The sequence below is a fragment of the Corvus hawaiiensis genome, chromosome 1 (assembly GCF_020740725.1).
Source record: "Corvus hawaiiensis isolate bCorHaw1 chromosome 1, bCorHaw1.pri.cur, whole genome shotgun sequence".
In the NCBI taxonomy this organism is placed as follows: Eukaryota; Metazoa; Chordata; class Aves; order Passeriformes; family Corvidae; genus Corvus; species Corvus hawaiiensis.
Window position 1 is genome coordinate 19,726,033 of NC_063213.1, and position 27,904 is coordinate 19,753,936.

At 35.0% G+C, this 27,904-nt stretch overlaps 1 protein-coding gene across 1 annotated transcript in view; it reads right to left on the reverse strand.

The window, feature by feature from the left end:
* MALRD1 (MAM and LDL receptor class A domain containing 1) overlaps positions 1 to 27,904 on the reverse strand; it is a 234,883-nt gene that overhangs the window by 39,208 nt on the left and 167,771 nt on the right. Inside the window, exons 33-35 of the mRNA XM_048323783.1 lie at positions 13,197 to 13,472; positions 9,829 to 9,954; positions 7,744 to 7,810 (exon numbers count right to left, since the gene is read on the reverse strand). Of these exons, the coding sequence (XP_048179740.1) occupies positions 7,744 to 7,810; positions 9,829 to 9,954; positions 13,197 to 13,472 (469 nt within the window). The remainder of the gene's footprint in view (positions 1 to 7,743; positions 7,811 to 9,828; positions 9,955 to 13,196; positions 13,473 to 27,904) is intronic.

A 27,904-nucleotide genomic window follows, 5' to 3' on the forward strand; every position in this document is an offset into this window, starting at 1 on the left:
GATATTTATCAGAGAGGTTGAATGCTTTCAGTGACTTAAGCATTGCTGATCCAACTGAAGAGAAATTTTTTCGCTTAATCATTTTTATATGTCCAAGTAATTTTCACTGTAGCTACTAAATTATACCCTTCTCAATAAGATTATAGTATCTTTAAATTAAAACATCAATTCTTTTGTTCAGACACTAAATATAATTCTCTCTCTGATCTTGAGAGTTGCAATGGTTTTGATAATGTAGGAAAATCACCTTTTATAATGAAACATGCAGGTACTTTTATTCCCAAAGCTGTGTTAGCGCCTTTCAGCTCCAGAATTTTGCAAGAAAAGGTTGTACAAAATGTTCATCAAGTTCTTCAATCTAGAAATTGTCCCAGAAATTCCTTGCTGATTTTCTTTACAGGTAAAAATGTCCCCACTCAGCAAACATATCATTAAGAGGCAATTTGAAAATACGTAGTTCACAGTTTGTTTTCCAGAATGACCGGTGGACTGTACTTAAAATAAACACTTCCACTGTGATTGCTCTTCAGATTCTATCAATGGGTCATTCAAGAGAGACTTTTTCCATTTGTCACAGTAATATTTTACCTCAGGAAAACAGAGAAAGACTATAAGCTACTTAGTTTGTTTCCAGTTTTAAAGATATCTTGAACTTTGTCTTTCTGTACAAAAGACCAAAACCTAAGAGTTAAATGAGAAAGCCTGATTTACATTTGAATCAAGTGCTAGAGATTTCTAAAAAACATGATTAGAAACATTTGTTGTGAGACCCTGCTTTGTTTCTATTCAGTTATATTTATTTAACTGACTCTAACATCTGGCTTTCAATTATGTGCAGTCAAATTTAATAAGTTATATAGAGACAACCTTGTTTTAATTTTATAATATAAAAACCAAAAAATACAGATTCCTTCTGAAATCATTGGATTCAGCAATTCACTGATTCAGACCACTCACAGGAGAACTTGACAGGATATCCCTACCTCACTGCAGAAGGTGGCAAACTGCCCTATATATTCAATAATGTTTGACCAAGATAAATGTCAGTTGGAGGTTTTTTGTCATTTCTAGAAGTTACAAACTGCATGAAGCAGCTGGCTTCAGTGTGATAAAGAGCTGACCTCAGGATCATACTGTTATCTGCAGAGGGAGAAGAAGAGCAAAACTTGAAGTAAAGTGCTTCTAAATACAAAAATAGCCAGTATATGCCATTGATAATTTGCTCGATGGCAAGTTTCTCACTAGGTAAAACTCATTCGGCCAAATGTATTTACTTTGAAGTCACTCGGTACAAGTGGGGAAAATATAAATGAAAAAAACCCCAACTTATTAAACAAATTTGACATTTATCTTTCTATACAGAGGAACAGTATTTCCTGAATTCTGATATATGAAGGATTCAACAGATTTTCCTTTTTTTTTTTTGTGTTGTGAAATGATCACTGAACTTCCTGAGAGCATGCAATCAGCATGAGAAGCAAAAGCTGTTTCATCCCAACTATTGCAAAATAGACCAAATGCTAAGATTTTTGAATCTAAGTTTCTGTCGCATTGCACCATAATCCCTATGGGATTTTCCTTTGGAAAAGGTTATGAAGTTAGAAACATGAAAAGCTAAAAGGCAAGAGTATTGCTGCATCAAGCATCTTGATTTCATGAAACGTTTCCAAATAAGAAAGGATCAAGTGTAAATAAAAAATAGTATAATAAATAGAAACTTTAGGAAAGAGTTTCCTGTAGGCAAATCTTTAAAATGCATTTCCATCTATATATTGTATATTTTGTTTCATGACAAATTGTATCTAATTTATTCTGGAGAACAGATGTATTAATTTGTCTTCCTATTCTTAATTTTACCCAACTCAGGTAACCTGAATTTGTTATTTAATTTGCCCCAGCCTCACTTTTCAAATGAGACTTGGGTAAAGGAAAGATATGAGAAAAATCCTTCTCTATGCTAGATGTGTATGTTTGTAGATATGCCTTTGCTTCCCAAAAGCCAAATCTTAGCATGACATTTGTTTTCAGTGTGTTATCTTTTTGACTACTGATCACGGCTTTTGTTTTTATTCATGGCTGCATCCTTATTTCATTGCTCCCCTATGTACAATTGATTTTCACGACTACAACTTTCCTGAGTAGGTGTATATGCTCAATATAGCTTCACCAATTTACCCATGTCCCATTTGTTCAGTAAATCTAAAGGAAAATTCTTAGGGAAGAAGTGAAATCAGTACCAGTTCGCTTTGTTTGAACAGTTAATAATCTGCAGTGAATCAGCAGCTGCTATGTCAGCAATTCTCCCTCTAAGGTGAGGATTTCTGAGAGCAGCAGGAGAAAATTTAGCTGAAATGGAAACTACCATCTTCTCCCTTTACAAACTCTCTTTACTTATGGATTGGTGTTTCTACATTGTCAGTGTTTAGACTTCATATTTCCATCAAATCACATTCCAGATGCTTCCAAGCATTTCATTTTCTTAGGCTGGAATATTATTATCACACATCCTGTGTGATATTAAAACAATCCTCCCACTTTTAAAGATAACTACCACCATCAGTCCTCAAAAATTCAGTAGCACAATACAGGTAAGAGTAGATCCAAAGTCAAACATGTTTAGGAAAAAAACAAGATCAAACCTATGCTCCTCACTGAAATACTGTCCAGTGAGGATGCAGGATCTCCCTCCTTTGCCATATGTGATACTTAACTGAAAGAGGTAGCAAACAGTCTACCAAGACATTATTTAAAGCTGCATGCCACTTTGCAGGGCTCCTCAAAAAATTATCGTGCTTACCAGAAGCTAGTATTTTGAAAACAAAACCAGATTCTGAAAAAATGTCTCAACTACAAAAACCCCCCTTTTTTCTTTAAATTTTGTGAAATTCTGCTTGCTATTGTACTACTCAGGATAAAATACTTTGTTTGCAATTTAAAACAGATCATTTGTGTTACAATCATAAGCTCATGGTAAAAAGGAGAAGGAAAGAAGCAAAAAATAGAGGATCAATTAATTTTTATTCTTTTTAAAAAAGAATAAGCAAGAATTCCCCTTCTCCGAATGAATTATCACCCTGTAAAATCAATTGTTTTTCTAAAAAATAAAAGGGAAAGTAATCTTCTTTACTTTTATCACATAAAAGAAACAAACAAAATAATTCAGTTTCTATATTTTGGGCCAAATCAGCATTTAGATACACAACTACAAAGATAGCCATAATTAATTATCTGTTTATAATGACTCCTTGCAATTCCAATCTCCACAGCTCAGTTAGCTAGATGTTACATATTGAATGAATTTAAAAACTGTTTAATGAAGAATTATTTCTAATCTGTAATATGACTCTGTTTAATTACAGAGCAGTGAATGCAATCACTTTTTTTTGCTAAAGGATAAAACCTTCTTATAGTTCAGACATTAATAAAAGTGCTCTCATTATACTCTCTAGTACTAGTCAGTGTACATTCTCTGAAATTTGGTTTATTATGTAGAAAATATTTGTATAAAATAAAGGGAAACTCAAGCATTGTATTATATCTTTTCCAACCTAAACAATTCTGGTTTTAGTAGGGCCTGCAGAAACAGGGCCAGGAATACTGGGTTTAAAGTAAAGGAGGGGAGATTCAGACTTGATGTAAGGAACAAATTTTTTACAACTAACTTAGTGAAATGCTGAAACATGTTGCCCAGAGATTTGGTAGATTCAAGGTCAGGTTGGATGGGGTTCTGACCAACCTGAAGATGAAACTACTCATTGCAGGGGGGTTGGACTAGATGAACTTCACAGGTTCCTTCCAACCCAAACCATTTGATGATTTGACAATGATTTAACATTTATTATATGTGAAGTTTAGTACATTTTAAATGTGAGTGTTTAGTATTACTCTTGTCCAGTTGAATGAGAATGAAAAGTATGTATGAACAGTCTGGTTTGTGTTTTGGTTGGTTTTTTTGGTTTGGTTTGGTTTTTTGTTTTGGGGAGGTGGGATGTTGGTTTGTTTTTATTTTCTCCTGTTCTCAGTGTTTTCTTTTTCTTTCAACACTAGTACAATCTTTGAAGCTTCACCCTTCCACTTTAATGTGTTACAAACACACTTTTCCCAGCTTGCTTGCTATCCTCTATATTCCTCTCCTATGTTACCAGGCATCTGTGGTCTCACTTTAAAGCTAAAGTAAAACAAACACAAAGAAATACTGGATGAACGGTTGGGAAAAGCGTACATATAATCAAAGGAATGATTTTGAAATCAGAGGATTGAAATTGCAAAAATTCTAGTCATTATTGCTCAAACTATCATGATTTGCTTGCGCAACCACAGTAGCTGATTGCCAGCACCAGCCACTTGGCTGCACATTGACTACAGAAGAGACCTCAGTCAGGATAAATAGGAGTCACATTTTGTCAAATCAGAGTGGCCATAGAATTTCAGATGAAAGCTCAGTTTAGTTTGGCAGACAAAGAAAATACCCATGAAATGGTAAGTACAAGATAAATATGTTTGATATGCACCCCAATTACTCTCCTGACCAAACTGCAGAAACAAATGCAAGTGACTTTCAAAGCTGACTCAAAAATTCAGATACCAAGCAGGTCCAGGACAGCCATCAAGCTGTGTTTCATTCAAGTAGGAAGATGACCATCACCCACAAAGCACCATTGCTCTGATTTAACTTGCATACTCTCCCTGAGAACATCCACCAGAACACCAACCACTAGTCACATTCTCAAACACTGGGCGTCTCACTGATATTATTGCAGTCATTGTGCACCAGCTTAGAGAAGCTGTTTTCAGTAGCATGAACAAAAATTACAGCAACCCGATACACCAACTCTCTTGCTCACTCCAATATATACTGAAACGTTATCTAGACTTGTATGCACTGCTCTCTTTCCCACCAGGTCTACAGATATCTCTTCAGAGAGGGATGTCATACCTCACCTTCCACCTGCTACTGATCCCTCCTAGTTGCATAGTATTGAAAGACAGGGTGATGCCCTAAGTATTAACTATATATATATATCTAAGGTACACGAGTTCACACATGTAAAAACATACAGCATCAAAGGAACTGGAGAAGTACTCAGTTTATAAAATCTACTATCCACTTTCAGTCTCAAGGAGTTCAAATGTTTCTTTTGCCTAAGCAGCTACTACAAATTTACTGTTCCCATGCTTGCATGTTAAACAACTAGAAGGGGTCTATACAGTTAACTACTTCAACCCCACTGCATTAAAAACATAGAAAACCTCATCTATTATCACCAGCAAAAATGTTTTCCAGAAATTCTATTCTTTTCTATCAGTGTATTGCCATCTGACCTAAAATGAGCAGTAATTTCAGTTCTTAGAGGAGCATGATGGAACCTTGAATCAAATGAAGCTTTGAGACCTGTCCAGTCTGTTTTTTGTTAAACCAAAATTTTCAGAGACGTCAAAGAAACTTTTAAACTCCAGACTCAGGGCTTTTTTCATAGAAACTAGAGCACAATCATCTCACATGGGGGAAGATCAGAATCCATTTTGCCAGATAAAATCAAAAGAAAAGGACATGTTAACAAATTTTTTCCTTTTCCACTGTGTCGCTGCATAGTATTAGTCAAAGCCAGTGACTTTTAAGATCACTTTAATCCCCACACAATTACCTCTGGGTATCTAGGAAGACTCTCTGTCACTTCTGTGTCAGAGCAGGATCTGTACTCTGTTCTTTTCAGGCTTCTCCTTACTGTGCAACAGGCTTCCTTCACTCTTATACACTATGCTTTTTTCTCCTGACCTATCCTGCAGACTAGAAGAACAGTTGCTCTCAAGGGAGGAAGATATTTCTAGCTAAACTTATCATTTCTTTTTCAGGAAGTTTAGAGTAAGAACTGAGAATAAAAAATAGCGTATTTTTCATTATAATTTCTAATTTTGTTCTGTTGTTTTGGGTTTTTGGGGGGTTGTTTGGTTGTTTTGGTTTTGGATTTTTTTTCCCCCCTGGGTATTGAAAACTGATATATTTCTAAATTTTTTATTATTTTAGGTACATTTTTGGGGTTTTTTTGTCTTTTCATGGTCTTGACACGGAATTTCAAACAGTCATGTAGTTTATCTTAGTAATGGTTAACTCTCCTGTTATTACATGTGTAAGTAATTCCTTAAAAATATTATAAAGCCTTGAATGGTATTGATATCAGACTGTTGATCTGGCTATCCCTTTTCTTCTCCATTTGCCATTCTCCAGCCATGTCCCTTACAGGCAGTTTTCAGAAAGCCTATTGCAGCGTGCACTGGAGTTCTGGCATTCTTGAGTAGAATTTCCCCAACAGAAGCATGTACAGCTCTTGGAGTTATGTTAGTCCACCAGTTAAGGAATTCTTGTTTCTGTGCCTTTGCTCTGATTGCCTTTGCATTACATCAGAATTAAATATGTTTCTTACTGAATGCTGAGGGAAAGTACCCTATTTACTAGTTTAATTTAATATTTTTATTCCAAATGTCTTTGATTTCTGTGGATAAAAAATATTTGCTTGTTTGGGTTACTTTCTCTTGCAAGTCTGAACAGAAGTTCAAGTCTTATAATTCTCTTGTGTACTTAAAATCTCAATTACTCCCCCAGTGCTTTTTCCTTGCAAATTTTCTTTTCGATCAAGGATTTAATTTACAAATTGCAACCCCCCTATTGCAAATCCCTTGATTTTCCAATGACTTTTCATTATGTTTCATCTGCAATCTTTCCCTATGGTTTTTGTCCCCTTTGTATCTTTATGTGTTCAAAAAAATTTTGAAACAGCCACCTTAGTGAAATTCCACAGTTCTTGCAGAGACAATTCTCTGTTCTATGATACTGGACATTTTTGGGGAAATCTGCAGGTAATTGTTTCCTGAGAGCCAAATCGAAGTACCCTGTATGAATGTCCCGATATTTTCTGAGTATGTTATATATTACATTTCTTCAGCCAATAAAGGATAAACATGACTTGAAAGAGAAAGCAGGCTTATTAATGTGTTTCCTAGTGGCTAGGAGATAAACCTTAACATCTAGTCTTCACTAGTTACTCTGATAAAACAGTCACTTCTTTAGTAATTTGGTAAACTCTTTAGCAAGCTCCACTGAAGCACGTGAAGGACAAAAGCATAACACATACCATCACTTTCTTTGCATTTAAAAAGTCTCCTCTAATTTCCCAATGGGAAACAAAGTGATATCTTGCGTAAATGACCTGCTTCAGATAGCCTGACACTTTCTAATGGCTCGTTCATTCTACATCAGAATTCCATACGTTATTTTTTTTCAGCAGAGTATTTCCAGAAAAAAATGCAAGCATATTTTTAACCCCCTTTTTTAGGGGAGGGAAAAACACTTTCTTTTCCAAATACCTGCCAAGAAGATAAAGATGAGAATGTGGCCTGCTTTAAAATCTCATTTGAGGTATACAACACCCGCTGCAAATAAGGCACAGAAATGTGTGTTTTTAAATGTTGATGTGAAGCACGAGACACAAAAAACTTAAGGTGTCAGGCCAACAGGTTGTCTCATGTAATGACAGATGAAAGTTACAGAAAATTCTATCTGATAAATAATATTCTTCTCAAAATGTGGTTTAACTCACTAAGTGTAAACAAAAATATTGTAGACATACCGACATTTTAAAATACACTTCTATGGAATGTCATTTCAGTCCCTGGAGAGAAAGCCACCTCTTTCAACTGCAGCTTTTTCCAATGTCAAGCAAAAAGTCAGTTGCCAATGAAACTTACTGGCATAATGGAATGTCATCTTTGATGATGCATTTTCCTCCATTTTTGCAGTATTCTTCAAGACAAACTGCAAACATAAAGGTAAAAATTGTAATTTCCCCCTCTTTGTTATTACATTTGTCATTGTCTGATTTTCAAAATGGTAAAATATTCACACCTGTCCTTTTGGTGCTTAGCACTTCCAAAACTTCTTTTTTTAGACCTGGACTTGGTGATACAAATGTGAAGTCATAACATTATTATAAGCAATGGAGTGCTCTTGAGCTTATAGAAATCCTGATGCTTCACTTGAACAGGCTTCAAATTTTTCTCAATTGAGATTTTCATCTGATTCCAGAAATGGAATTTTTGCCACTTACTTGATTTTCAAACAACAGGAATATGTAAAATGAGATCCAAAAGTATTGAACTTATATTTAATTAGTACCTAAGTCTACGTTATCATTAAAAGCTTTTATATAGGGCTGGTGAACAGACACTCCTTTGTGACCAATCCTTTTATTGAAGATATTCAGAATTTTAACACTTAGAATCATATTCTCATAAGAACTAGGGAAATCAGGCTTTAAAAGACAAAAGGTATTTAAGTAGTTGGTGACATCCTGTTAAAAACTCTTGATGTCCCTTAATTTGGATTTCCACATCATCACATTTAGTTTTACTGAAGCTTAGTTTTACATTGCTTTAGCAAGAAAAAACTCAAAATCAAAATAGAATCCCCTCAATCTTCTTTAATAAGAAAATAACTGGTAATAATACAAATTGGACCTAAAGAGTTTTGGATATATGCAAAATGAAATTGTTTATGGCATATAACAGTGTTACTCAGTGTGGACACCTCCAGTTTCAGGATTAAATTTTGGAATGTAAATTACTTACTTAAAAGATCTGCCTTCTGATAAAATAATGGAAGATTTGTAATTTAGTGTCATGTGAGTCTACTAGTTTATGTTCTATATTCTTCTACATTGAACTAAATTCTGAATATGTTCCTTTTAATTTAAAATCATTTTTATAAATCAAATTTACCAAGTATGAATTCTCTCATTCTTATAGAAGCCGTAATTTTTTAATGTTGAAGTATGATTCCTTCTCTCACATGAGCAACCTGGTCTAGTGAAGGTGTCCCTGCCCTAGTCAGGGGTGTTGGAACTCTGTGATCTTTAAGGTCCCTTCCAACCCAAACCATTTCATGATGCTATGAGAGATGGTGAACACAATACTTGTGGTCACATTTCACTCCCAAAGAAAACCGTGCCTCCTACCAATAAGAGTTTGCTAAACTTTTAGTTTGTGAATAAACATTTAACACATTATAATGAACTATATTATTGCAATGCATATGAAATGTTGTGAATTTTATCACAAAACTCATAAAAATTACAAAAAGAGAGCTAAATTCTCAGCTAATGCAAATTCAGCAAAGCTGGCAGAGTACTGTCAAGACAGAACTGGTCAAGAGTTCTGTCTGGGGAAGAGCTGCAGTAACTTTTCGTCATTGAATGGGATGTTTTGAATCTAGATTTACTTATTTATATCAACATTATCTATGCATTTGTTAGATTTTGTTAATAAAAATCTAATTCACATTGAATGTGTATTATTGTCCTGTACTTATCTTTCTCCACCATTTAACAACTGCAAACCAAATCTGAATATTGTGTCAAATGCACTGTGATTAAAAAAATGCTGTTTGGTTTATTTTCCAACCTGGATTTGCAACATACTTGAAAAAAACCACAAATAAGCAATCCTATTACTCAACAATGTGGGTTAACTGAAGTGGGTAACTCAACTGGCTGAAATCAAGGGAGGTCCTAAAAGTGTACTACAAAGGGTTGGGGTTTTTTTGAACAATGTGTTTATACCTTAAGAAACACCCCTTGTGAAGATGTTAACTAGACGTATTATTCTTCATTTTTTTTCATCTCTGTCATACTTTCATCAGGAAAATTCATGCCTAATATAATTTGACAAAGTTTTAGCAGAGGAATGTCAGTCAAGTTTGAGGACTGCCAAAACATTCAGTAGGAAATAACTATACTTTCTTTGTTTCAAATGATATTTTTATGCAAAACGAAGTACCTGAACAGCCAGACTCATCAAGGCTGGAATCTATGCAGTCTACAATTCCATCACAGCGCTGGGAGAAGGCTATACATTGGTTAGTTGATGCACATAACAAAGAACCATTGGAACAATCTTTAATGGCTGAAATGAAAAGTAACATGGTGGTTATCATCAGCTGTATTTTATTTTCTCACTGGTAAAAAAAACTAGCAGAAAACTTGATTCGTACTGTAGGATATAAGCTTGAATCTGTGTGATCTCTACAAGCCTTCATCTTCAAAGACATACAACTTTACTACTGAGATGCTAAATAAGTAAACAAATACAGAGCACAGATGGTACAGAACCCAAATTTTCCCACATAATATTTGTGAAGGAGTACATATTAACTTATAATGTTGAGAGTGTATGCTGCAAAATCCCAAAGAAAACCCATAAAAAAGATATCACAAACCACAATCAACTCTCATTAAAAAACTAGTTTTAAAATGATAGATTCAATTTTTTACACATTATTTTAACACATTACAGAGGGAACAGTCATAGCAATGGATCTAACTGCTGAAAATTTTGCAGTTAAGGACATTGACACCAAGGTTTTGGGGCTAAGGTAAAGAATATTAAGAGGCACATGGAGGCACTAAAACCAGCAAAGATATGAAAGTGTAAATATACGATTTTCATCCATATTTAATTTTCCAGGTGCACATTAAACCAGTAGAAGGGATAAAAATATTACAGCCTGTTTGAAAGTATAAAATTTTTAATATTCCATAGGTATCTAAAACTTACCAGGACTACAAGAGATATATTTTGGTGCACTACAGAAAACTGAGAAATGACTTTTTATTCATTGCTATTAGCACTTCAATCAGATGATGCAGGTGGAAAAGTATGTTGGTCTGTGGAAAAGTAATGTATACATCCCACTGATGTTAATACGTTTGTTTTACACCTTTACTATTGTAATCAGGCAAATAAAAGACTAAATAGGTGAGATAATACACCCTTCACTAAAACTGACAGCAAGAAGAGAGCCAGCCAAATAGAATATCTATAACTGGAAAAGAGTTCCAGAATTTTCTTGTTAAATGCAACAAGTAGTAAAGTCCATTACATTAGTAGGTATAAAACAGTATTAGCATAATACTGTACAGCCTAACTGCTATGTGAACTCTACAGGAAATTCTGTCTGCATAAATCTCTAAGTCATGAAGAAAAGCATTTCTGTGGTAGAAACTCTGGTTTTAGTAGGGACTTAACTAATGGTTTTTTGTTTGGTTGGGACGTTCTTGTCCTGGCCTCCTTTTGGATTTTATCCTTAATCTCTGCAAGATGCATTTTGACAACTGGTCTTTATCCCAAAACAAAACTTTCCCTGATGAATTCCTGAATTCAGAACACTTTTGGTCATTTCTTGTTACACTTTAATGAATAAAATTGCTATGGGACACAAAATGGAAAGCGTCAGTAATGCCTAAACTGAAGATTTTCTAAAATGAGAAGGTAGATTTGATCTGCAGCAAGATAAAAAAATCAATCTGAAATCCAAAAAAACTAAAAACCCACTCTCAATCTGTGCTGAGAGTACACATAGGCTGGAGTTCCTAGTACAACATTCAATATTATAGATTGTGCATAAATTTCAATAAAATAAATAAAATTTCTGAGGCATTTACTTTTTCTCTCTGATGTTCCCCTGTTGACAAACTCCTATGGCTTTTCACCTGTTAAAAGTAGGAAGCTAAAGATTAAGTGCTGTGTCTCATGGCATACACAGTTGGATCTCAGCACCAGCTGTGACAGTAATCAGCTTTCCACTGATTTCATTGCAAACTAACACGAATCACTTTCTTTTTGCTTTGCCTTCTTTCCTAATTTGCTTTCTTTCTCTGAACTATCTTCTTCAGAGAAGAAACATGAATTGCTTCTTCTATATTTCTATCTTATACTATCAATGCTTACATGTATATATATTATAAACTGAATTTTGGAGTAACAATGAAGTACAAACTTGACTAAGTTTCCTTCAGACTGGGAACCCCAAAGGTGAGAAATATCTGTGGAGAATATTTGTTCTCTGAATAGACCAGGATTTAATTTCTCCTTAATTCCTGGGTATTGTTTAGAAGTCAAAGCAATACAATAAATAAAACAAAACCATATCTCAGTTTTTTGGGGAATGAAGAAAATCATGGAAATCTTTTGGCTTTCAGATGTTGAGGTTCTACATCAGCTTCTGTGGTGTGGAGATGGGATGTGCATGTAATAGAAAACAGCATGGAGGTCTCTACCAGAGGCCAGATTGAGGATGAAACAAGGTCAAATGTAGATTAATGATGAGAGGTTTTTTGAAGAAAGGGACATGCAACATTGCTACATGTCTTCAGGGTATGTAGAATTTAACATAAAAGTTATCTCCAAAATCATGTCTTCTGCCAGCAAAACCACAGAGCTCACTTCTAAACAAGAGGCTTACAGAGATAGTCTGCCAAATCCATGCCAGTTTGGTAGACTAATTTGCTAAAATAAATGGCATGTGTAGTAGCCTGCATTTATATTTAGTAGTTTTGATAAAAAATATTAAAGAACCCCTTGGAAACTGATATTTTAGCAATTTTTTTTACTTCTGATAAGGATGAGAAAAATGTTAAAAGTTTTACAGCATGAGATGTTTAGGAAGAAAAATTTTTATATGTAAAAAGCCTCCTTTCTTTTTTATTATATGTAGCTAATTATTTATTATTGAAATTCCTGGAATTAAACATTTGGCCTCAGTTCATCTACTACTAATAAAATATTTTTAAATGGGCAGACACTCTCTTTTGTGTCTACCTTTTCAGGTGTTTCTCCATGGCATCTCATTGCAGTTACATTTCAAAGAGTATTGTCTTGTGTTTTGTTTGTGAGCCCTTTTCCTTGCTTTGGGCAGAGGTTGCTGCTACTTCATGACTGGACTTGATTTCAAAATCCTTGAAAGGTCAGGACTGCCTTCAATGGTATTGAATTACAGAACAGCAGAAGTCTGCCTTTCTGTCATATCATAATCAGAGGTTACAGAGGCAATGCAAATGCAGCTGACTGATTTAGGGAAAAAATGTGGCAATGCTTGCTAATATTAACAGAAACACAACCACAATTTTTTTAAGCATTTACCAAACTTGATAGCCAGGACATTAAAATGCATAAGCAAGATTATTTAGAAATGTAAAGTGTCTCTGCAATTAATGCATTATATGTGATACAAATAGGAATTTTTTTGACAAGGGAATGGTGAATTTTACACTAAACTGCACTATGTTGCTCTTTTTCTTTCCTAAAACATCACTGGCTTAGGCAGGTAAGGTAACATTGCCGTAACTACAACAATGAAAGTAACTTACGGCAGCCAACTTCATCTTCACTAAGGTGGCAGTCAGGCACACCATCACACCGCAGGAGGGATGGGACACAGCCTTGAGAAGGACACAGGAACTCTGTTTCCTTGCAGGAGCCCGGAGACGTGGTGGTAGGCATCTCCATGGGACAATTCATTTCATCGCTCCCATCCATGCACTCTTCAACCCCGTTGCACCGCGCAGCGAGGGACAGACACTGCTCCACATATGCACATGTGAACTTGTCACCACTGCAAGTTGGAGGGTGTGGATCAGCTGCTCCTACAAGAAGAAAAGGAATGTTTAGTGATTCTTTTCTTTCAGTAGTCATTCATACTGCCTTTGAGACAGACATAGGAACTGCTGGGAATGCAACTGATTTTGGTTACTAAACCCTTTAAATAAAAGGAACACAACCTGTATAAAAACACAGCTCTTAAGTGCAAAACAGAGTATTAAAAACATTTTGTCTCATATTAACTCCATTGTTGTTGCAGCATTCTGCTTCTAAAGCTCAAGTTCAGCATTTATTTTGATCCTATTACTTCTTTTGCCATGTATGCATAGAAGGGTTAATACCAAAGTATTAATAAATCTTGCCTTTAACCCTGTATCTGGAAAGCCTTAAAACAGCCCTCAGTTGCAATTTTAAGTTAAATAAGGAAAAAGATTTTTATAAAGCAACAATAAAATTTTTTACTGATCTAGTTTATTATCACTCTGAATCATTAGCTTAGCTTGATGTGATAGAGAATTTAAAAAAAAAAATTAAAAATCCTAGATAGGTTTCCAGGGTACAAGTAAATAAAAATGTGTTTTTAGAATTTCAAACGTTAACTAATTCAGACAGCTGACCAAAAAAAAAAAAAAAAAAATCCATACTTACTTGCATTGATGGAAGAAAATACTGGGAAAAGCTTCATGTATATAAATAAATTGTCCCAGATACCTAAGTCCTTTTTTTCCTATGAAAACCATTACAACTGATTTTATCAGCAGAAGCATAAGATCTATTTGTGGAAACTAATTTCTAAGGAGTTGGCTATGCTAATGCTGTGTTCTTTATGGCATCAGTGTCTCCCATGGAAGCAATGTGATGGGTTCCTGCACTTTTTATGTGCAGGGAAAGGAGTATAATCTCCAGAATTTAGCTCCATACCATACATTTAATCTTTTCTAGGTCAATTTGCAGCAGCTGAGTAAAAAATATAATATGATCATTAGAGACAAGGTATGATAAATTAATGTCACTACCTCTGTAAAAGACAGGAGGAGTTTGCTGTTGACTTGGGCTGAGGCAAGTGAGACTAGCACAAAAGTCATGGGTGGATTTCATCCTGTCTTTTGAAATGGTTGAAACAACCATTGTTCTCTGACCTCAGATGTCAAATATTACTGCTGCATTAATGCATGACACTCTTACAGAGTGTATGGATTTTGGCATTATTTTGTGACCTTTCATCCACTGGTCATATCAGTATGTTTGTGCATTCTGCAATACCAGGCTGGGGTTTGACAGCATGAGGACTTTGTTGAAACATGCTCAGTTTCAAAGATACCTCAATCATAAGTGACAAAAGCATTTTGTACAAGTAAATGAACTGCTAATGCATTCAGGTAAACAGAGTACCAGCAGTATTTTACCATCTGGTTGCTTGTGAAGCAGCTACAAGGAGAAAGAGCTCAAAGTTCTGTCTAACATAGACCTTCTCTAGATTAGAAATTTTTGATTTTCATGTTGTGTTTATATCAAAACATAATAATTGAAAAGCTTCATACAATAGAACATTCCTGATATTATTTCATACACCTAATTTTATTAAATTAAATCATTCTACTAGCAAAGTGTATTTAATACACTGGATATAATGTAAACATAAAATAACAAAAATGGATATTGACTCAGTTAAAATCATAACCTAGTGATCTTTTCTCCTGTTTGTGTTCAGAATTATGCCATGGATACCTCAAAGATGTGTACATTTACATGGGATTGAAAAGATTGTGGTTTCATATGTGTTTTATAAATATGTTAGTCTAAAAAAAATATTTATGCTGCTTCAAAAGGCTTATGGAAGTTGGTTTTAGATAGTTGATTATAGACATTGGAATCACATAGTGGATTGATTTTTTACAAATTGAAAGTATTCTAAATTTTGCACTTTTTTCTACTTTGGTCCCATATTTTATCAGATAATAACAGTAGCCCATAAAGATGTTTGAATTTGGTTTGTCAAATAAAAACTGTATATAAGGTCATGATTCTGCCAATATACTGATGAAATGTCATTGGGGAACATATTTCTCTCTCCATTAATACAGAACTAGTGCTGTCAAATCTTGCAAAGTGGAGTAAAAAAAAATTTTTCATATTTCTAGTTTGCACTTGCGCTGGGAAAAAATAAAAAAGTATGATTATATTTGATATTATTTTTTTTTCTATCTGTTATTTCTGACCCTGTCCTCACAGTGCCTAGGGGGCATTTAGGCAGCGAAAATGACTTAAGCTGCAGTCAGTTCTGCTTATGCACATTCTTTTGTCCTTGAATAGACCTCTGTTAGTTTTTCTGTGTTTGTTCTTGATACTATGGAAATTAACCCCACACAGTTACAATACATTTGACTTTCCTGTGGTTGCCTGTTTATATTGCAGGAAAGATTGCATTACTAATAAATTTGTGAGCATTTCTGACCCAGTTTAATTTCCTGTTCATGATATGTTTACTCGCATGTTTCTACCCAAATTTATTCTGTAAACTGAAATCCCCTCTTAAACTCAAAATCTTGAATGCGGTGCTTGTTATGAATCTGGTCTTGAGTGTTAAACTATTTTCAGACTTTTGTAACACTGATCAGTTTGGCCTTATGGTCCCAATCACATGATGAACTTATGCATGCGAATAATCCTGTACTAAATTCAGTATTTAGGGAAATTCTTTAATGCTTTTTTTGAATGGGGCATGATTATCTTTCTTTTATTATTATTATTATTATTGTTGTTGTTGTTGTTGTTGTTTTCTATCATTATTCCCTCTGGTTGTTAGAAAATAATTTGTAGGATGAAGTTCTTCCTGACTTGCATAGCAATTGTGTTAGAGTGTGCAATATTCACTGAGGGCTGCGAAGATGTGTTCAGGTTAAGCTATGGATAAGGTCTTATTGAGACCAGGGGGTCTTATTGAGGTCTGGTTTATGTTTGCAGTACATTAAAAAAATCCAAAGTCATACCCTGAAATAAGTAAAATCATTTTAGATTAGAACAGTGCATGAGATGAGAATATACTTCAAAGATCATAAGCGTATCTCTTGCTTATTAACTCACATTATATGTTAATTAGTTCATTACTTCACATGTGTTTGGTTTCAGATACAATAGAAAATTGTGCTCTGGATGACATCCTATAAGATGTCATTATTGTCATGGTCTGCCAAAACTCTACTCCCAAGTTCAATCTATTTTCTTTACATAAAGTAGTTTATAAATGCTTTTCTTAGTTATAAATTAAATATGCCTGGTAAAAATTTTGAAAATTTATAAAAACATTAATTTGTACATAGCTAACATTCAAAACAAACTAATTAAGAATATGCAAATGTAGGAAATCATTAACTAATTCCAACTGAAAAGAAATCTCAAGCAACTTTAATGCAAAACTAATTACTTTTATTCAAAGCTACCATCTATGTAATTACTTGTTTTAAACTCATCATTGCAGTATCTGCTACTGACATGTTTCCGTCTAAAAAGTGAGAATATTCATCCTGTTTTCTTGCCACTGTGAAGAATTAAACTAACATGTTAACACTGCAATGTGGTTTGCAGTGAAAAATGAGCTGGCACTAATGAGAGACTCTTCATAAACACTCTCCATGTGCTGACTCACACAGTAGTACATGCACAATTTAGCAATGAAAACTAACTTTAAACTTATGCATATCCATGAATTCTATATTCTCCTCTTGTAGGTATATATGAAAGTTATTTAAACAGCAGAATCTGAAGTGAAGCCTTTTCAATGCAAATTGGACTGTTTGTGGCTCACACATTGTTTCTGTCACTCAATATCGTTCAATTCAACAATTGCCTAATACTGGAATGCCAAGAAAATGTTTCCCTCACCTTTTCCCAAATGCAGAAAAGATGTTCCCAAGGCAGCGCTCATCTCCTGAGTGCCGTGTGACTCTCATTTTCAGACCATATTCAGGAGTGGAGAAGATATTATACAGGTTGCTTTTTTAAAAACCAGTGTGTGTCTGAAACTATTTAAGTACTTGGATATAAATCTACTGAATGATGAGTTCTAAAGAAGACAGGATAAAAGCTTAGCTTTTTGTATCCAGTCTGCATGACCACTAAAAAGCAGGACTAAAGATCCTCAAGAATTCAGTATTTGCACACAGATGAAAAGCAAACTAAACAAAAACAATTTCAGCATAAATAACCTTTGCACTGCAAAACACTGAGCCTGAATTTAGATCCGCATGAAAAACAGCAGTAAATTGTTGATGTTCCATTATAGCTAAAGGAATCATGACTTTTTAAGTAGAAAGCTGAGTACATGTCCTTATTTATTTTACTTTGCACTCAGTGTTTTATTTTGCACTTTTTTTTACCTTGCATATGGCAAATAACCAAAATTAATGGAAAGGTTTAAAAATGTGCATATAACATCTACTTGTATATCATGAAAAAGACATTTTAATTAGGTCCTAAAACATGACATTTTAATTTGGTCCTATGCCTTTTAAAACTTACTCACACAGCTGTGCTGGCTGAGTTATAATCTAAGGACCAAAAGTGCTACCTCACAAGCACCTTCACACTTTTAAGAGAAGTTAAGTAGCTGAGGTAGATATAAAAACATAAAAGTCAGACCAGTGTTTAAAGCAAATAAAATCTGGCATGTACTGCTTCATGAACTGCAATAACTACCTCTTTAGATATCTGTATTTCATTGTTGCCAGATCAAACAGGTGCTTTTAAATACATTTTTATTGCAATGCGTCAACCATCAAACCATAATAATGATAATAATTTGGTAAATAGAGATCATGAGCTGATGACTTGGGAGAAAGGAGCCTTTACAATATGAAAAATGTTAAGTCAATAAGTGCTCCATGTCAAGGACGTATTTATATATTTGTGGGATAGGGATTTGTTAAAGGCTTACTGTTGTTTGATGAACATTTTCTGTACACTTATGCTTTGCTGTATTATTGTCTTTGTCATGGAGCATATGATCCTGTTTCCTGGCCATAAAGCAAACTTCACAGGTCGGCACTGCAAATATTTTGCCCATGAATCACAGGGATTCAGCCGCAGAAAACCACAGAACTGCTATTACCTGAATGCTAATATAAAATAAATGTTTGTATTGCACATCATTATGACAGCAAGTAACACACAAACATGCTTGGTTTGAAAGAAGCAACACCTCCAGGCTATCCTCCTCTTTTCTGCCTTTCTCTTCAAGCACTAAGATCTCTGGTTCAGAGTAGGTCCCCATTTATATATTACCTGTAACAGTGAATTTTAGTTAAGACTAGTGGGCACTGGCATTAGAGTCAACACCAGGAAGCATGAAATAAAGTTACCACGTATGCTGTTAGGCAGCATTACCTCAGTTGTATCGGAGATCGCTCTCAAGTCCATTTAAGTAAATGGGATAACTCATACTGATTTTAATGGGCCTTGCATCAGACCCTTGAAAACTAACAACCTGTTTGATCTATTTGCATAAGTAATTTACACAGTAAATTAATAAAAACGGTGGACCTATTAACTGTAGCTAAAAGAGGTCAAAAATAACTCCCTCCAATAGATTTCATTAGACAAGAGTATAAATTAATTATGGGCCCAATCCAGTGCATTAATTAATTTGAAATAGATGTCAGTCCTCACTTTCTGTTCAGTAAACATCGGATCAGGGAATGAAATCAATGCATTCAAGGTGGCTGCAAAGAAACAACCTTGTTACAAAAATTAATGGACTAAAATTGTTCAAATACTTCAACAATCTTTCCATGGGTTTTTATCAGTTTCAATAAAACTTTTGCTGTTTATTTCCAAGCTTTTAAAAAGACAAAAAAAATGAGGAAATTGAGTCCGGCCAATTCAATCTTTAACTCTCTTCCCTTCATGAGAAGACAGAGGTATGGGGCAGCATGCTGGAAAGGATCCCAGAGACCCTGTAACAAAGCCAGAATTTAAAAAAGCAGAACATGGCCCAATGATTTCAGATTTTTATATGTCTGTGCTGAATTTATTTTAAATGATCACAGTTTGCTAACATACAAACAAAATGGAAAACAGACAGGTTTACTGCAAGTAAAGTCAAGCTATGATTTAGTTTTCACTCAGAGAACTACTGCTTCTGGCTGGAACACGCTGACTACCTGTGACAGCAATATGGCAATATTTGCCATATTTCTGCTAAGAACAATCTGGGAATTGCCAGCTATGCCTGCTAATGTGATGGATTTATTGGTTTGTTTATTTATTAGGAGCAATGACAAACTGGAGAAGATGTGAGGCTTTAGTCTTTGACAAAATGAAGTGGATATAATTTTTGAGATAAATCTGAGCTGGAGACTTATTGAGGAGAAGAGTAAGTTTTACATAAGGAAGAATCTAAGAATTTACTTCTTTTTAAGATAGTATCATGAAACCATTTAGTCCCAAATATTATTTCTCTCCATTCCTCCGAGGGAATATGTTGATTTTTATGAATGAACTTTGCAAGGCAAAATATCATCTCTGGGATTTGAAGATTTTTTGGTGTAAAGAGATAGGGTTTGGAGGTTCAATATTAATGAGACTATTTAAATACGCTATTCATAAATCCAAATAATTTTAATTTCCCAAAAGTCATGTAGCTTTCTTCAGAAGATCTTGGTATTCTGGACAAGCTATAAGAAGGCAGAGAGGAACTGAAGGGTTTGGATGAAGATAGTATAATTATTAATTTAAACATACAAAATATAATTGCATTTAGGAATTGCCAATAATTATTCTAGTTTATATAGTGCAATTATCTTATCCTAAAATTATTCCCAGTTCCTTTTTTGTGAAATCCACAAAAAGTTTTGGTGATCAAAACTGGTGATCACAAAAGTGATGCCAGCTCAGTCTGTGCACTGGAAGATACCAGAACAGGCTGAAGAAGCTCTCTAAGGTACTTTGCCTTAGATCACAATTTTTAGTCTTTAAAGATGCATAAATGCCCTATCTCTGCCAAGCAACACAGATCTAAAGCATATAGTGATTGGTTTCAGGGAAAAACTAATTGACTAAAGAAACTATTCACGAATTTCTCTGGTATATCCAGTCCTCTATCACTACTCATCCTGCTTTCCTCTTCCCCTCCTCTGTTTCTGTGAGCAGCCTCCCCCTAGAGCTCCCCCCATGACTCATCTCCTGCCCTCAAGGAAAGAAACTCCCTGAGTTTCTTCTCTCTCCCTGAGAAAGAAACTCAATGTGAGAGAAATTTCTGCTTCACTGCAAGAATGAGAAGACAAGCAAACAGTGATTCCCCTGGCTCTGCAGCTTAAAGAAATCAGAAGTTAAGTCTCCTCTACAGTGTTTTTCCCCATGATCTAACACTGAAGCTCAGGCAGTTAACCCTTCTAGTATTTCTAGCACTCAGGCTCTGGGAGTTTCAGAGATTGATCTTTGACTCCATCTAAGGCTTTGTCAAATGACTCCTGTTCTGCTGCAGAATTTTCTGTGATGCTTCATGCATGGGCACACATGGACACACTCACAAACACACAGACACACAGATTCACACACATGGACACACGGGGACACACAAATGTTCACCCCTTAGCAAGATTCTCTCTGCGCCACTCAGCTATTTTTTTGCACAAACCTCACACAAACACCTGCTCTACTTTTTGGGTTGTTGTCTCTTAATTAGATAAAAGTGTCATTTATGTTTTTCTTGTGATGAAATGGGATCTGCAAAAAGTGCTGGAGAGCATATAAAATTACCTGCAAATGGACGGCTTCTGAGCTATTTAGTTTTTTGACTAGCTCGCCTGTAATGCTTCTGTCATGGGTAACCCAGAATGTCATTGTATTTCATTACTATCTGTTACTGTCTCTTTAACCCCTGGCACATCCAGAACCAGAATTGCAGGGCAGCTGGGGGCTGCCTTTGCCTAGTGCACTTTGCTGAAGGTGGATGCTGCCCTTTGGAAGGGGTTGCTTTGGGCAGGTTTCTGGGCTTGCCACTGTAGCAACTTGGAAAAACTGCATTTTGCAATTAGAAACTGTCTTCAGAGTGAACTTTGCAAATTCCATAAGCAGTGAAGCTTGAGCTGGTCCCATGGGGCTGGGCCACCCCATGTCAGCACCGACAGAGTGGATTTCCCACCCCCCCCCAACACAGCAGTGGGTCAGAGGACATCAGCACCAACGCCGGCAGGTCCAGTGGGCGGCAGGAGCAAGCGGTGGGCAGCAGAGCTGACCCCACAGGCGCTGGCGGGTTTCCATCCAGCTCCATAAGCTGCCACTTTCCCGGGCAGGTTCTTTTTGTGCACCAACTTTTCTCCCTTTGCCTCCCAGACCATGTGGTCACCTGGGGAGCACCATTTTGGGGAGAGAGCTGACTTTCCCTTTGTGTTTCAAACTACACTGTCGCCATCTTGGGAAGGGTATTTCTGGCATTTTGGGTCTCTCTTTTTTCCCGTAGGATTTGTGAGATTTAGCAATTTTGTATCTAGTGGTTATTTACTGGGGCTTTTTTTTTGCCTTTTGCTGTTCCACTTGTTGGTAAACGGTTATTTTTTCACTCGTATCTACTTGTATTCGTTCCTTATTGGTGGAAAGGGATGGGTTAAAACTAAGGGGACGTAACTCATTTTAGAGTCTCCACCTGTAAAAATTGTATTAATTCAAGACAGCTTATTGCTAGTCTGCCAGTTTAGGGTCTGCACAGGAGGAACATTTTGGCCAATTCATATTTTGCTTTTTTGGTCAATTCAGGATTCTTTATTTTATGACTCTGAAAACAAAAACGGTTTGGATATTTCCAAAGTAGTACTCAAAATTACAGAGGTTATTTTATCTCATCCTCTTTTTATTTGTCAGGTAGATAACATTATGTAGTAAGAAGTAGTTATCAAGGTAGTTATCAAATAGTTTTCAAATATCTGGACACCATAGCTATATGCTGTTTAGAAAAACTTTTCATAAAGATAAGAAATTCTGCATCCAAAGATATATCTGAATAATGTGCATAGAGAAACAAAAATATTCAATTATCTCTCATCTCTGTATTGGAAAAAGAAAAGAGAGCTCTGAGAAAAATAGTATTCATAATGTGGTTAAAGATTATGTCATTACATATAAGCACACAGACCCTGTTTTGAAGCAAATGGAAGTCTGTGGCAGGAAAAGCAGGGAATGTTTATAAACAATCGGTATTCAAAGAGTGTGTTTCATGAAGCAGAGATAAAATAGGGAGGAAAAATTCTCAATATGTGGTTGAGCACTGGAACAACTCCCCAGGGCAGTGGTCACAGCACCAGCCTGACAGAGTTCCAGAAGCATTTGGACAATGCTCTCTGGCACACGATGTGACTCTTGGGGATGGTTCTGTGCAGGGCAAGGAATTGGACTCGATGATCCTTGTGGGTCCCTTCCAACTCAGGATATTCTGTGATTCTATGAATATATGCTGTGAGAAACAAATAATAACTAGGCAAGATATCATGACACTAGGATTTCCACATATATGTACCTTTGCTTTGTGGTTTCTTATCTGAAGTTTCAAGGGGAATCACTTCTAAAGAATTGTTGCCCCCATTTTTTTCTGAAAATTAGATACCTTCAAGACACCACATATCTAAAATTAGAGTAGTTTCAACTAATACTGGTTTTGAAAACCTTGGCTCATTATCAGGTGATTATCTACATAGATTTTTATTTTACCACTCTCTTTCTTTCTGCTATCTAGCTATATGGAAATAGTTTTCAGAGCCACTATTCTTTTACTAAATTATTCAATAAAAAGTATTAGAATCTACCTTCATTCTGCTATGTTCAAATTATAAACTTCATGAACAGAGTTTAAATTAGATGCCAGTTCATTTCCTTCCACCTTGAACAAAGAGAATGATCTATAGCTCTGGCCCTTTGGGACACCTTCCTTCTCATCTTGATGCCTGAACCTCCACCTATGACAACTTTTTGTTATGATATTGCTTATATTCTGCTATTATTTGGAAGTCAATGCAAATTATTGTACTCTGAAGGAACTTCAGGATTTGGTCTGCATCTATTGGGCATGCATCTATTGTGACATTTCCACATTATGGATGTCTTAAGAAAATCCTACCCACCACACAAAAGAGTGACTCACCAAGGTTTAAATAAAAGTTTCATACATTTCAAGACCCAAATAAGAAAGCACTGAACAGCTTTTCTATTCATGAATATAAGCCAAGATTCATATAAGCAGCAGCATTTAATTTCATTTCTGAATATTAGAAAAATTTCCCTGGTGTTAAAAGGGGAACAGACATGTTCAAAGGGAAACAAAAAACCTGAGGATATTATTCTGAGACTACATATGGCTCAGGAAGACTGAATTACAAATGGCTGGCAATGGCAAATGTATAGGGCTAATACAGTACGTATAATTCCCCTTTCCTTATACTCTTTCCCTGACATTCAGAACTGTTGGAGACAGGTTATATTGATAGATGCACTTTTTTCTTACTTACTTATCATGGCTGACCAAAAATTCTGAGTATATCTATCTTAAATTTTGATTGAAATATAATTTCCTTTGTCACACAGTTTTTACAATATCATCTCTTCTAGAAAATGAGGATAGGTGATCTAAATGGATGGATGTTGCTATATCTCATGACTGTCTTATGATGGTTCAAATAAAATGAAAATATAATTTTTGAAGGATATTAGGTTTTAGGCTACTGGAAAACCTTTGTACTTGTTTTTGAAAATACCCTTGGGGTTGAATGTAAAGCAAAACTTGTCTTATAATTCACAGATTCTGATTTGCTTCTTCTATTTGTTTTTCACAATATGTGAAAGCTTGCTCAGTGTAAGGATTATATACAACCTTTACAGAAGGTCTAGTTTGTGCTTTGGTACAGAGCAATGGGGAGACTTGGAAGAGTTTTGATATGTTAAAGCAAATGTTTCACCTAAGTGAAAGCTGCCAACAACCACTGAAAATTTTACTGTACTTCAGATCCTAAGAGGAAAATCCTTTTGTTGGTAACCTGTGTGGTGAAGTCAAGAACTATGACAACATCAGGAAAAAGCCCCAATCCATAGCATCTGGGAAATAGCACTTTCTATATTCACAATTCCACCATGGTCAGATGACACAGTATTAGAGAAGACATGTCCTGTCTGTACCGAATGCTTTGCACTATTTAAATTGCCCTTTTATTTCCAGTGTATCCTTACACAATAATATTTTCTACTGCAGACAAATTTTTCAGGTGAAAAGAAAGCTGCAGGAGGGTGTGGTGGGAAATTGGTAACAGTGACAGTCCTTTCTCATGTGCTAAGTTTATAGACTAAAATGACATTTTTTTGAAAAAAGTTTTATAAAGAAGGGAATGGATAAAAAGAAAGCAGAAGTAAAAAAAGGTTTTAAAATAAAATGATCAAAGTTGATAAAAAGTAGTTCACAAAACAGAAGTAAAGGAGGAAAATATTTCAGATAGTGTTGAGCAACTGCAGGAAATAAACTATGGAGCAAACAGACTAAAACCAGAAATTAAAAAGGAAAGAATGATAAGGAGAGGTGAAGTAGAAGAATAGACACAGAAGCGCATCCAGATTAATTTTATTCAAATTAATTATTTCAGTAAGCAATATTAAAAATGAACTGGTGATAAGCATGACTGATGGTGGAAAAGCAAATACTGTTTTCTCAAATACTGTGGAGCCTCTGGCACCACATGACATTTGCACTCCTCTTTATACCCAAGATTCATCCCAAATATTCATTTAAAAGTGTTAACACTATTATTTTTTAATAAATCAAAATTACTTAAGCAATTACTTAAAGCAGTACTATTTAGAGGTATAAGTTCCCAAAGAGTTGCAGATAAATAGGGCCTAGCAAGTAACTTGACTGCGTAAAAGAGCTGGACTGTCATTCAGTACTGACTTTGTACTGAGATTTACTTTCTTCCAGTAGAAGATCTCCATAAGCACAAATATTTCACTTGGGTCATCTCTGCAAGATGTCCCAAAATATGTTTACTATTTATTTGTTTCTCGAGAATACTGTTCCAATACATGGAAGTGCTATTTAACTATTACCACACTCTAAATCTGTCCATCTGGTTTATTTCTCTGGTAATGAGTAAATGACAAAATATAGTATTCTGATTTTCATAAGCAGAATAAAGTTTGGTTATTAGGCATCTTTGGGTTAATGCTAGGATTTAAATTAGGTATAGCAGTAATTTTTAGAATTTCCATAATACCTCCTATTTCAGCTGAACTAGAAAATACTATGAGAAAGACATTAATGAACATAAAACTGATTCAATACTTTGGAATTTTTGGTCCATCTGAAATTAGAAATTGAAATGTTTTTTCACTTTTATTTTGAAAAATTAAGACATTAAATAGAAATTAAATGGTGTGGGTTTTTTTAATCAAGCTGTTATTTACAAATTTGAAGAAGATTGTTATACCTAAGTAACAACTAAATTCTTTTGTCCCTAGGATGTAAAACAAGATCTTCACACAACTTTATCAGCAGAAAATCATGGACCTTGAAAAGTGGTAAGAATATATTTCATTTAGCAGCTAATTCTGAACTAGATCCTGTGCCACTGACAGCTCCCTCTGCATTAGCATCCACTCAGAGCTACTTCTGCAGTAGGCCTAGCTTGACCTAGCACTACCTTGACCACACGTTGCTTAAACTTTCAGAAATATTCTTGGATATCTAGGAAGTCTCATGGCTAATATGGATTGACTACTTAAAAACATAAAAACCAGAACTGAATTAGAGCTGCTGGCAATGCTTTATTAGTTAGAGCTCCCAACCAGCTAAATTGTGATTGCTTCTATTTAGAACATGGTGCCTCAGGAAACTCAAAGTAATTAAAAACAAGCTGGAAAATAATAATACAGAGAGAGGAAAAAGATCTGAAGTAGTATAGCTATCTTCTGAAAGGAAGAATGTTACACAAAACCTGTACTGCATGTAATATTCTTTTCTTTGAGCTAGGTCTTCGAATAAACATAATGCGCCACAATCAAAGCAGGGCTGACTTGCTTAGGTAAACTTTCTCACTGTTTCTGTTACAGAAAAATGTTCTTGCTCAAATATCTACAGGACAGTGCTTTTTTACTACTGGAAGGTAATGTCTTCAAATTTTACCATCTGAATATTTAAGCAGCTCTCTAGCAACAACAATTGGTAAAAAACAGCACCTCTTCTTAAGTACCTCTTTGTCAGGAACAGTATTAAAAAGTCAGAGGCAGGTTCTTTTTTCCCTAAATTGCAGTGGTTTATTTTATTACATGGATTTTATGTAGTTCTCTTGCCTTTTCACAAGCACTACCAGGTCAGCAAGGATTATTAGGATAGGACTCTTCTAAGGACAGTATGAAACCAATCTTAAGTAATAGCATCTAGGTATATTTTTTTGTCTGGAGAGGAGATTATGTATCAAATCACAGCCTGCATGTAGCTAAGACATGAGTTTTTGACTTATTGAACAAACTGTAAGTAACCAATATAACTCCAACAAATTTTCTTCAGGCCAAACTTATGATACATCACATTTGTAAGAGAGACAGATTGTGATACAAGTTAGATACTTTGAAGTATTCTACAACTGGAAAATCTCTGGAGAAAACTAAAGTCATTAGAAAATGTTGCTCTATTAATATTATTATTTCTGTAGTTATGATTATTTCAGAATTACAGATACTTAAAATATATAATTTGAAAATTTCCCTATTATGCTGTACTATGCATGAAACTGCCTATGTAATTCTTAAGATATGGCTAAAAAAGGTGATTAACATAATAGGGGTAGAACAAATGCCTGTTTATGCACATAGTCGGCAGCTCATTGAATTACATTCCAAAATATTATTTGCCTGAGCCTATTTAGAGAAAATAAACAAAACTCTTGTTCAGCTTGAGACTGAACAAATACTACCTGTGTGAACATATTATTCCACTTTAAGCTTTAATTAGCATGTGTTTAATTCCTCCAGGAGGTGCTTATCACAATAAAAATAATAAAAGAAGTTTCTTGAACAGCATGGCAACTAGGTCATACAAAGGCCATCCTATCTGAACAACAAGAGCTGTATTAACAGAAAGAAAGCTTATCAAAGACAATTTTTATAACCTTCATATTGGCATTTACATAACATTAATAATTCCTAGTTGTCCCTTAGTCATTAAGTTCTGCTGATATTTCTAACAGAATCTGTATTTACATGAATACCTTTCTTCTGATATTGTATCATATGCTGCATTTTGTTTGCGGACTAAACCTCTGCTTTTCTTACAGAAAAAAACCAGGGCATTATAAGACATTAGAATTTTTTTCTACATAGATAAAGTATTTATGTAGCAGAATTGAGATTGTAAATTCTTGAAGAACATGTCAGCAAGGCAAATATGGTACATATTTGTATTATATGAAGAGAGCAATGATAAAAAACTAACCACTTTCTTTGAAAAAAA